At 37.0% G+C, this 12534-nt stretch overlaps 1 protein-coding gene across 3 annotated transcripts in view; it reads right to left on the bottom strand.

Annotated features, from left to right (window-relative positions):
- Positions 1–12534, bottom strand: part of JAKMIP1 (janus kinase and microtubule interacting protein 1) — a 201637-nt gene that overhangs the window by 66351 nt on the left and 122752 nt on the right. For all 3 annotated transcript variants that reach the window (XM_051963872.1, XM_051963871.1, XM_051963873.1), the window contains exons 4-8: positions 11541–11750; positions 9604–9723; positions 6393–6539; positions 5753–5893; positions 3634–3690 (exon numbers count right to left, since the gene is read on the bottom strand). In XM_051963872.1, the coding sequence (XP_051819832.1) occupies positions 3634–3690; positions 5753–5893; positions 6393–6539; positions 9604–9723; positions 11541–11750 (675 nt within the window). The remainder of the gene's footprint in view (positions 1–3633; positions 3691–5752; positions 5894–6392; positions 6540–9603; positions 9724–11540; positions 11751–12534) is intronic.

Below are 12534 nucleotides of genomic sequence, written 5' to 3'. Positions count from 1 at the left end.
GTTCAATTCCAGCCTCAGACACTCACTAGCTAGGTAATCCTTGCTAAGTCACTTAATACTGTTTGCCTCAAATCTTCATTTGTCAAATCAACTGGAGAAGGAAATGGCAAAAACAAACAAACAAAAAAGCCCACTCTGTTGTCTTTGTCAAGAAAAGCATAAATGGGTCATAAAGAGTCAGAAATGATTCAAAAAACTAACAACAAAAATTGGGTAATGGCTAAACAATTTCTGCTATATGAGTATAATTTAATTTCATTGTTCCATAAGAAGAGATGAAATGAAAAAAAAAAAAAAACAGATCTAAATGAGCTAGTGAAGAGTGAATGAGCACAACTGGCAGGGGAACAATTTGTATATAACATTATAAAGAAAACCCAGTTTTAAGGATTCAAGAATTCTAAACAATAAAATATAAAACATAATTTCAGAAGGCCATAGATAAAGCTACTTATCTCCTGACAAAGAGGTGATAGACACATATGGAGAATGAGACATCTTTTGGACATGGTTAACATTTGAATCAATGGTTTGTTTGATTTTGCATATTTATTACAAGAATTTTCTTTTTTTTTCTAAATTAGGGAGATGAGAGGGGAAGAAGGTAGAAGATGAACTTTGAAAATTACCTACAAGGGGCAGCTATGTGGAACAGTGGGTAGAGCACCAGCCCTGAAATCATTTTGACCTGAGTTCAAATCCAGTCTCAGACACTTAATACATCCTAGCTGTGTGATCCTGGGCAAGTCATTTAACCCCATTTGCCCCAGCAAAACAAACAAACAAACAAATAAATAAGTGAATAAGTAAATAAATAAATAAATAAATATGGAGAAAAGGAAATAGCAGAGATTTTCAATGATCTCTGATAGAAATAATTTTGCAAGATCAATATTTCTTGCTGCTGACTGCAGTTTAGCAGTTAGAGAATAGTACAATTCAAAAACTCAAATGGCCGTCCTGTCCAAAAAGACTTAGGAAGACACATGAAGTTATAGCACCCCCTCTGCTCACTGTTCCTCCATTACAATGGGCAAGAACATGTCACAGCATGTCACTTAGGCTGACATTGATGCTCGAAAATCAGGTGATCACAGTAGATGTCCAGACCGAGTGTTACACTGGTCACAAAACATTCACAGATGGGCAGGCGGGCTCCAAAACACTGAATAAATCTATTCTGAGCAAGTCTTAGGATGCAGTGAGCAGAATAAACACATGATGGCCTCCTAGTCCCAGCAAAGTACCAAACTCTAAGTATTCTTGAGTGATGCACAGTAGGCAAAATCAGGTTCAACTCTAATGAATCTATCTACAATCTACGATCTGTCCACACCTGTTTTAGGGCTACAAAGATAAAATGAAATGGAACCCTTGGCCAAAAGGAGCTCACATCAATAATGAAAATAGGGCAATGACAGATTTTCTCCATGCTGGCCTCCATCTTGCTAGAAAACTAGAAGGCTTGTTCATAGGACAAGAGAGAAGGACACGAGGGTGGGGGCGAAGAGCATAAGTGGAAATTTAGAAGACACAACATGAACAGTGTATCAGAGTCAATTGGGGTCAATTAGGGATGATGGCCACCATTGCTAGGAGCAGCTAGATGGTGCACTGGATAGAGCACCAGACAGGAGTCAGAAAGATCTGGATTCAAATCCAGCCTCAGACACTTGCTAGCTGTGTCACCCTAGATAAATCATTTATCCCTATTTGTCTCAATTTTCTCATCTGTCAAATGAACTGAAGAAGAAAATAGCAAACCACTCCAGTATTTTGCCATGAAAACCCTAAATTAGACCATGAAAAGTTACACATGACTGAAAACAACTGACCAACCATTGCCCTGCAGCCATGAGAACTTCATCAAGGTTAAATAACACAAATTTGTTTGTTTCAATCAACAGCTTTCAATTGGTGCTTTAGATTATAAACACAGACCAATGATTATTAAATATAGTTCTCATAAAACTAGAAACACTGCCCAACATTAACTGTTTTCTAGTGTCTTGATTTTATTTTCATGAAACAGATTTTACAAATGACCTAAAGACAGATGTTGACTTTGTGTGCAAGAACTTAATGTTTACAAAGTGGGATTTTTATATGATTGGCTTACACCGTGATATTATGCAATTTATTTTACACATTTCAGAATGTTATACTGTGAAAAGGTCTATGGGTTTCACCAAACTGCCAGAGGAACAGAAATAAGACTAAGGATTCTGGTTCTAGCAGGACCTCTGTGCGATGTCCCAAGAGCGTCAACTCAAAACTTCACTAGGCAACCTTAAAGCAAACTATCTGGTCACAAAGGCTTATGAAACAAGAGAGTGTAAGGGGCTTGTGCTTCCTTGGGAAGCTATCCAAGCATCTTGCTAGCTTAGGAGCTTCCAAGTACTAACTTTAGTCTACCAAGAAAGTCTTGGAAGATAAGAACCTGAGAGAGCCTTGGATACTACACAATGTTCTGTCAGCTGAGACTCTGTTGCTAAGAGAAAAGCTTCAGGAAAATGGAAGAACAGTATTTTCCAGAGGAATTCTATCTCCCTTCCACTATGACCACCTCCCCCCCACCCCCGCACTCCTCCCTCCCTCAGCTTTTATTTCTAAGAGATAGTGGGTCTCATTCTGGCTATCCAATTTCATGGCATAAAATTGAACAAATACAAGTTTTAATCACTTTGAAATATCAATGATTTAAGTTCAGGATTTAAATTTACATGTCCTGAGGCTTAAAAATATAACATTTAGGTAAGACTTTCCATCAATAAATAATTACAAATGGGTCACATAATATGGCAAAATAATTTATGCTTCTTTCTGTTATCTTGGAAGCTCCAGAACTGTCTGAAAAAAATGCAGAAACTTGCTTATTTAGTCCATTAGGTCTCTTCTAAGACTATTCCATTTCTTTTATAGCATAAAGACACAATAATTTCTATTTAATCAATTTATAACTGTCTTATAAAACTGAAGGCAGCAGTTGAGCTCCAACATGAGACTAACCAAAACAACTCTCTAAGAAACCCCAAAGACTGAATATCCCCTTAGCAAAGACAATAAATTTTAAATCAAAAGCCATTCATTGAATAAATTTTAATATTTTCTCTCTCGTGAGAATTTATAAGTCTGCATCTATGTGGTAAAGATATAGCTGAATGATGAGGGAGTGTGGATAGGACTGCAATATCAATATGCCATTCTATCAACCCAGCTTGCCCACCTCCCACCCCCAAAGAAGCAGTCTCTGTGTGATACAGATTACTTGCCAGGCAAATTAATAATCTGAGGACAATGTGTGCTTTTCACTCTACAATTCTTTCTGTCCCTTCCCCATGCTGCTCCTCCCTGGTCTCCTCTGCACCCCACTCCATCAGCTTTGGAGCTGCTGCCCCGAACTGGGTTTTATGGTTCCCTCCAAGGTAGCCACCTTATAGTGGTAAACTTTTCTTGGCTCAGATCTAAGGGGTCTACGAAGCTTACCCCTTGCTCCTTCTACTGCTCCCCGCTGCATGATGTGTCTCTAAACACCAGAACGTGAGCCCAGCTCCAGCGGGTACCCCACAGCCCAGGGGTGTGCATTTCAGGACTGAGCCCACCAGCTGATGGCCAAGTCCTGAGATATCTCACCTTTGGCAGTTTGGGCAGCCTTTTGTGTCTCTTCAAGCGCAATAAACGTTCTCTTTCCTAGAAAGAAATACAAAGGTCATTTTTAAAAACTTGAATTAAACAAGGCAAAAGAAAAAAAATTCACTGATTTTGCCTTGAGGCAACAACTCTAGCCTCAAAGCTCTTTAATGTTTTTTGTTTCACTATTTTCTAGGCTCACATAAATGATTTCATCTCTCTCAGAATAGACAGCAAAATCATATTGTGACTTTGCCACACAGGCTTGTCTAAAATATTGGTAGTGGGTACCTAGATGATTCAGTGGATAGACCACTGGTCCTAGAGTCAGGAGGACTTGAGCTCAAACCTGGCCTCAGATGCTTAACATTTACTAGTTGTGTGACCCTAGGCAAGTCACTTAACCCCAACTGCTTCTCCCCCCTCCCAAAAAGTAAAAAAAAAAAATAAAAGAAATAAAATTTTGGTAGCTTAGCATGTCTTACATGATTCCATATATGTAATTGATATAGTGTTTGCCTTCTTGGTGTGGGAAGTGGAAGAGAGGGAGGGAATCTGGAACTCAAAATTTTAAAAAAAACTTAAAAATAAAGAATAAAAATTTGAAAAATAAAATGTGATCAATCAATAAAAATTTGGCAGCTAGGATTGCCTTTTTTCCCATAATCTCTTTAAAAATTCATTCATGAAAAAGCCTCCATCCAAAACATAATTCCTGACAGGAAAACAATAATGTTTTAATAATTTTAGCTTGAGGGTCCCCATAGATGTCTTGAAGATAAATGTTCTTTTGCATGGCCTCAGATTTATTTTTACAAGGCCAAAAATACACAGGGCCTCTGTGTGTGTGGCAGCACGACTAAATGAGACAGTCACACCCACACTAAGTCAAAGCTATTTATCTTCTAAGGGCAAAACACTAGAGAAATACATAGTTGCTCAGTGGACATTCAAGACTTTGCCTTGAAGAAAAAAGAAAAGAAAAGAAAAGAAAAAAAAATCCTCGGTATGAAGTAGGACTTCGAAATATTCAAGATTAAAAAGCAATACAGAATGGAAGAATTGAGGATTTTTAACATATATTGGATTTCTTGCCATCTAGGAGAGGGGTGGGGGAAAGGGAGGGAAAAATTTGGGACACAAGATTTTGCAAGGGTGAATGCTGAAAATTATCCATGTATATATTTTGAAAATAAAAAAGCTTTAATTTTTTAAAAAAGCATTACAGAAGCATTTGTGTTCTTCTTTTTTTTAAGAATGTCTCACATTTCTATTTTAATCATAATATCTAACACTTTATAAGACTTGAAAAGAAATTTACAAGCATTACTTCTTTTTATCATCACAGCAAGCCTACAAGGGATTGTCTTATTATTATCCCCATTTTAAAGGTGAGGAAACTGAAACTAAGAGAAGCTGAGTAATTTGCCCAGGATCATATAGCTCAGCAAGTTTCTGAGACAGGATTTGAACTCATTTCTTCCTGACTCTAAGTTCAGTTTGCTAGCCTTCTATGCAAGACTACCTTCGGTAGCATTAATAAACTTCAGCTTCACATAGCAGGCTTCTCCAACTCACTAAAAAAGATAGGATGGCACATTCAGGAAATGTCAAAGTTGACACTTTGACCTGATATCTTCACATCTTCATGACTTCAAAGCCACACGGCCTCTATCATGAAATGATTATTCATTGCAATTCTCAATTTAGTATGAATTTTAAGAAAAATCAAAGAACAATGCATCTCCTTAAATGAGCTGATTTCACTGGTTCCTAAAAATAGGATATAACACAGAGATTAGTGTTTTACTTTCACTTCCTATTAACACAACTGTTCTCAAGCTGAGGATCAGGGACATCCTCAAGGACCTTTTAAGAAATCCACAAGGTCAAAACTACTTTTATGACAATAAAAGGTTATTTCCTAATGCAGTAAATGTCAACAGATATAACCCACTTAAATGAAAGCTCTTGCAGGGCAAAGGTCATTAATAACTTTTAAGAACATAAAAAGATCTTGAGACCAAAAAAAGAAGTTTAAGAATCACTCTACTAGCATGTTCCATTCCAAATCTGAAAGCTCGTCAATCCCTGTGCAAAGAAACAGCTTTGGGGTCAGTACCATGGAGAGATCGTCGATCACTAGCTGCTGCTCCATAACCTGAAGTCTCAAGAATTCAATTTCTTGTTCATCCCGGGTAAGGCTGAGATCATTCAAGGAAGTGTGACGTTTCAAAGAGGCCTGGGCAGACAACTTTTCTTTCTGTGAAAAAATGGAGAAATTATAAATTGAACCAGATTTAACTTTTAGACATAATGTTACCACCTTTCAGTACAGATTTTCATTTCACCTCAACAAGTCTCCAAAATGGTTGGAGTTCAATAGGCCATTATCTTTGTGTCTTAAAAAAAAAAAAAAAAGTATTTGTTAAGTGACAGTCTTCTTGAGTGAGTGTTTCCTCAAGGCAGCCTGGCAAATTATGGGAGATAAGGAATACATAATAACATACATCTTATATATTTGAGTTACCAACAATTAAATTCTTTTCACTAATGATGAACATAACCTGTCTATAAATTATAGTCTTAATAGTTACCTGAAGATCAGACAAGCAAAGAAAATTTCCCATAGTTATACAAATAGGAAGGGTTGGGGCAGGATTTGAAGTGATGTATTCAAGACTCTCTGTTCCACCTTGTATCCATTATTTTCCTTACATACTTGTTGAAATGCAATAATCCATATGCTGTGAAGGACTTACCATTTCTACATTTTCCCTTGTGAGATTCTTGATTTTTTCTTCCATCCTTTGTATACTTTGCAACAAGTCATCATTTTTCTTCATCATTCTCTTATTTTTTTCAACCAAAGGCTTCAGTTGAACTTCTGTTTCACGAGAACGTTTCAACTAGGGTTGTAAACAAAAGGAGAGAAATGACCAAATAAATTTAAGTCCTAAAGATGTGGGTTGAGAGGCTTTTGAAAAGAAATACTAAAAAAAGTCATATGGATTGAGATGTAGAAGTAACCTTGGGGATTGTCTAGCTCTATACACTCATTTTATAAGGAATGACAGCAAGGCCCGGAAACAGTGACTTGTACAATCATCCAGCTAGTCCAGAACCATGTACAAATCACAAGGACCTAAACAATAAACTGAACCTATGATTTTGGTTCCATTAGCACCATGTTCTAGACATCTGAGCAAACCAGCCAAGAATGAGAAACAAATTACTTGTGTCCTTTGTCTCTTTCCTCCCCTCTCCTTCTCCATTCTTCCTATCTCTATGTTCCTCTCTCTGTTCTCTCTCTGTCTCTCTGTCTTTTTCTCTCTGATTCCATCAGTAAACATTTTGTTTTTTTTTCCTGAAAGCCTGAGTCAATTATTCCTCCCCCTCCTCCCCCTCTTCTTCTCCTTTTTTTTTTTTTTTTTTTTTTTTTTTTGCTTTAACTTTGGGGTTAAGTGATTTGCCCTGGGTCACACAGCCAGGAAGTGTGCCTGAATCCAGATTTGAACTCAGGTCTTCCTGACTTCAGGGCTGGTGTTTAATCCACTACACCAACTAGCTGCCCTGCCCCTTTTCTTATTTTTTGATGTGCATATGTGTGTGTGGTGGTGGAGTGTGTGTATGGAGGGATTCTGACTCCTGTCCAGATTGTTGTTTTATCAGTGTCAGGAATTTCAGTGGAGAAACATCTTCCACCTCTGCAGATAAATAACTGATTTTTAACTTATGATCTTTAAAAAGCTGTGTGAGGAAGTTTAAACTGAAATGATCTGCCCAAAAAGCTAGTATGCATCAGAGATAAAATCTTGAATATCTATTATTCTGAAAGCTGATCCTTTGTCTACATTACAGCAACTGCCTCTATCTTAATATTGAGAAGAACTAAATTAGAAATCAACTGACTATGATGACATGAAATCGCATTTCATCAAAGTTGTCATCAAAGAGTACTTATACTTCAGTAATGGTTTGGAATCAGCCTGGGGTGGGGGGGGAGGGGCGTGATAAATGTGAAAGAGAAAGGAAAGAAAGGGAGAGAGGTGAGGAGAGAGAAAGGGAGAAAAAAGGAGGGAGGAAGAGAAACAGGGAGCAAAACAAAAAGAGAGGGAGAAAAAGAGAAGAGAAGAGAAAGAGAAGGGGGAGAAGGAGAGAGAGAGCACAGAGAAAGAAACATGTGAGTATCTGACTCATAAGAAATTACTCAACAAAAATAAACATACATTTACTGTTCCATTTCAGACACTACACATATCTAATTCCCTCTGTCTGTCTTTCCCTTAAAGCCTCTCAGTTCTGTCCAAAGTAGTATTTCTCTAAAAGAAGTCTTTAAAAGTGCTCCAGGAAGCTCTGATAGAAGAAATGTTTAAAACAGTGCTTCTAACATTAAAAATGTTATCAATCATGGATCAGGAACTGTGAAAATCTGATTTGATGTTATTCACTTAACAACCTCTAAAAACCTGAAAAAATCATCTAACTCTTAGGAGTTTCAGTTTCCACATCAATTAAACAAAATAAAAGTAATAATCCCCCATTTCATTTATCTGTTGTAACAATCAAATGCTTTGTTAGGGTAAAAATCTTCATACAAATGGAGAGTATCATTTCAATGGTTGAGTTCATTGGAAAGACATTTTCTCATAACATCTTAGCACTGATTTTGGATCAAAAAGAAATTTAGATGCCATCTACAGTAGTTTCACTTCCACATTTTACTGATAAGGAAACTGAAGTTTGGTAACTTGGCCAAGATCACATAAGTATCAATCTGAATTTGAGCCAGAGTCCTTAGACTTTATATCCAAGGTCATCTCTACTGCATCACAATGTCTTTCCTTCACCTCTCTCTATAAATATTTTAGAATTGTGGTCCCCAACCCCCCAAAAAAATAGTAATAATAATTGCTATTTCTCTGTTACTCTCTAGAATCATCATTTCTTCCCTCTCCTCCCCTTCATTGTCCAATTGCTGCACATATTTTTTTTTTTTTGCTCTCTCCCTTTACTCTCTCTCACTACCCACTCACTTCTCAGCACCATCAGTCTCTTCCCACTTCATCATTAAAAGAGAATTGCAGTATCTAGCCCAGGGATTTTTTACATATTAATTAGAAGTAATTTGTATAATCTAAATGATAAAAAGGGAGCTAAATCATAACTTCATTTTTATTTGCATCATTAATTATATCAAATAACAATACTAACCCTAAATGCTTAATCAATGTTAACTAAACAAATAAACATCCCTCTCATTCTCTCCCCATTGTGATATTCCAACCTTCTTGAAGACAGAATCTTCTCAGCCTACATCTTATTAAGGCAAAATACTGAGTTGTACAGAGTAATCATTTAAAGATTATTTGTTGAAATGGATCAAACTATACTACCTTCAATATCCATGAGAGTTAAATGAAGTAATTTAGCTTTATAGAGCCCACTAAGAAAAATAACTGACAATTCCCTTTATTATCTCTAGGACAATAATAATCCATTATGTTCCCATATTCATCCATTCCCCAATTGACGAGCCTATCTTCAGTCTCCATATTTATATATGTTTGTGCATATGACATTTCCCTTTTTCATTTGATTTCTTTGGGATACAGATTGAGTTGGAATACTTGTTGGGTTAATGGACATGCACAACTTTATAGTCCTTTGGGCATGGTTTCAAATTGTTCTCCAGAGTGGCTGGCTCACAACTTTATCCATAGTGCATTATATGCATTATATGCACACTATGTGTCAGATCAAGATTTTTTTCCTACCTAATCTTTTGGTCTGGTCATTTAGCTTTTATTTAATAATATGTCCAAATCATATGCAATTCCAATAGTCTAAGGTTCTAAGATTTATGATAAACATATTTTCATTAATCTGTTTTCCAGGAAATGTCAACTACTCTGAATTAACCTTATTCTCTACCTAATAAAACGCCATCTGCATCAGCAGAGATTGATTTACCAGTTCATTTCTCTCATCGGCTAACAGGGTATTTCTATCTTCAAGCTTCCGGATTACTGCATTGAGTTCAGCAATTTTTAATTGAAACCTCCGCACATCTCGTTCATCCATATGCTGCTCCTTAAAAAAAAAAAAATAATAATAATAATAATAATTAATAATAACAAAGAAAGAAAAAAGGAATACTGAAAACTCCCTACATTACAAAGTGATTAAAAATTATAATTTAGCCCTCAAAATGATTTCCCTATTGTTGCTACTATCTATCCTATAAACCATTATCAGAGACAATTTTATTAAGATACAACTCCAACGGTGTCACCATCCTGTTTAAAATTCTTCAAAAACACCCCAAAGAATAAAATGAAATTTCCCCAGTTTGGCATTCAAGTTCTTTCCACAATCTGGCTCCATACTCGCCTTTCCCGCCTCCTTGCAGACTTTATTCCTGCCAAAAAGCACACTTTTCCATTCCTTGAAATGATTTCTTAATTTCTCATCGGTGAGCTTTTGCCATCCCCTCTTCTACCTCTATAATTTTCCAGGGACACTTTCTCCATGAAGCCTTTTTCCTAATGTATCCAAATAAAAATAAGCTTTATCTCCACAAATCTCTTGTGGCACACTGGGCTTTTTTGAGGAAATGCTAATAGTCTCATGGAATATGGAATAGCCCCGATTCCATCATTAATTCATTTTGTGGCCTTGGACAAGCCACTTTCTCTCACTAAAGTCTTGGTTCCTCATCTGTGAAACACTATTGATAATTCCTTTATAATAATAAAATAATAATAAGTATAAGTTAATAATCTATAATGATGTATATTATACATATAATTACATATGTACATATGTGTGTATATAAAATATATATGCATGTATATATACATTTAAATAACACTTTAAATTTTGCACAGTGACTCACAAGAACCTTATAAGGAAGATGCTATTATTAGTCCCATAGGAAGAAATAAACTAAGGCTGAAAGAGATTCTGTGACTTTTTGGGGTCACATACACCCCTGATAAATAAATGTCTGAGAAAGGTTTTAAACACAAGTATTATTGAGTTGTAGGCTGTTAGGTGGACAATGCAAAGAATACTAGACCGAAGTTCAGAAGGCCTGAGTTCAAATCCAACCAGAGATATTTGCTCATTATATTGCCTTGAGCAAATTGATCTACCATTTAACTGCCTATCTCCTCAGTCATAAAATGGGGGTAATGATAGCACTCCATCCAGGGATTGCTATAAGGATCAAAGGAAGTACTGGTAAAGCCATTAATCCAATGCCTGGCCCACAGAAGGCTCTTAATTAAAGTCTTGTTTTCTTCCTTTCTTATTTGCTGACTCTAAACATGAGCCACATCTGCTCTTCTCTGCCATCTAGCTGCTTCAGAAGTTATAAGTATCAAAAGTTACTTATATAAGTAAGTTTGTAGCAGGAAAGTGCCATATAAATATAAGTTATTACTACCACTCCCACACGATTCCTAGCCTGTTCTGGAGTTCTTCTTATACCTGCCTTATTTCCCCAAAGAAAGGGATGCTCGTGAAGAGGGGCAGGGGCCATCCCTTCTTCATTTTGTATCTTCTCCAGCACCTCGTAAGGTGCTCAGAAATGTTGTTGGGTGAATAGAAGAATGAATTTAAAAAATCAGAAGACTAACTATAAATATAATGGACAACATCTGGCATATAGGAGGTGCTATATAAATGCTTAGTCCCTCTTCCCTCCCCAAGTTCTGTCAATGAGAGCAAATACACACACACACACACACACACACACACACACACAACACACACACACACACACACACACACACACACACACACACACACACACACACACAGAGTACCTTGCACACGACAGATTTTTGACAAAAAGCTTGGATGAATGATGAACAAACAAGTCACGTCAGACCCTAAAGCCTTACCGAGAAGCCCATCAACTCGGAGATGTCTCCAATTCCCGCCGGGAGCTCTTTCTTTGGGCTACTGTGGTAACGCTCGGCTTCTCTGACCTGCACCAGCTGCTCATCTAAGGCCTCTTTCTGAAGAAGTAACTTCTGGGTATGGCCTGCCTGCACACCCAGATCCTTTTCCAAGGCCAGGATCACTCTGTCTTTGCCTTTTATCTCATCCATCTGGAGAAGAAGGAGAACAGGTTAGAACCGGAATCATAAAGAGGACAGTTTGTGTCTTCATTGGTGCCATAGATAGGGGCAAATTTGCCTACGTTATGAGCTGAGTAAGCTAATGTTCCTGAAAGAGAAATAATGGTGGTTCAGCTTTCATACCAAGAGGAATCTGAAGTTCCGAGGTTGAGTCCTAGCTCAACTACTCAACAGTTCTAGGGTGTTGGCAAAAAGACTGTTTTGCTTATTATAAATATGTGTTTAAGGCAGATTGTATCAAAATTAGAAGATGTTGCTATTGACATTATTAACTAATATTCATGAAAGGTACAGCAAACAATTGAGAAATTATTTTTCTCTCATCTTTGAGATGATGATGATGGGAGCAATAATAACAATAATAGCATTTATAAAGTGTTTAAAGATCTCCAAAGTGCTTTACAAAATAACTTGTTTTATCCTCAAAATACCCCCTAGGAAATAGCTGGCATTTTTTTCTTCATTTTTTCAAGTGAGTAAACTGAAGCAGACAAAGATTAAGCGACTTCTCCAGGATCACACAGCTAGTGTCGGAGTCCAGATTTGAATTTAGGTCTTTCTGACTGCAGATCCATGATTCTAGTCACTGTAGCCTACGTGTTTACCAGAATTCCTGGTCATTTAGAAAAGCTTCTTCAGTCAATTTGAGGGGGTTGCAAAGCAGGAACCTTTGCTGGAAGGGGACACCTCTCATCAAAATGAATATGCACCCCACCCAACCTCTTGTTGAGAGGACACCGGAATCCCAGGAACC

This window comes from Antechinus flavipes, chromosome 6, assembly GCF_016432865.1.
Source record: "Antechinus flavipes isolate AdamAnt ecotype Samford, QLD, Australia chromosome 6, AdamAnt_v2, whole genome shotgun sequence".
NCBI classification, from domain to species: domain Eukaryota; kingdom Metazoa; phylum Chordata; class Mammalia; order Dasyuromorphia; family Dasyuridae; genus Antechinus; species Antechinus flavipes.
The sequence above is the reverse complement of the archived record's forward strand: the minus strand, read 5'-3'. Positions and strand labels throughout refer to the sequence as shown.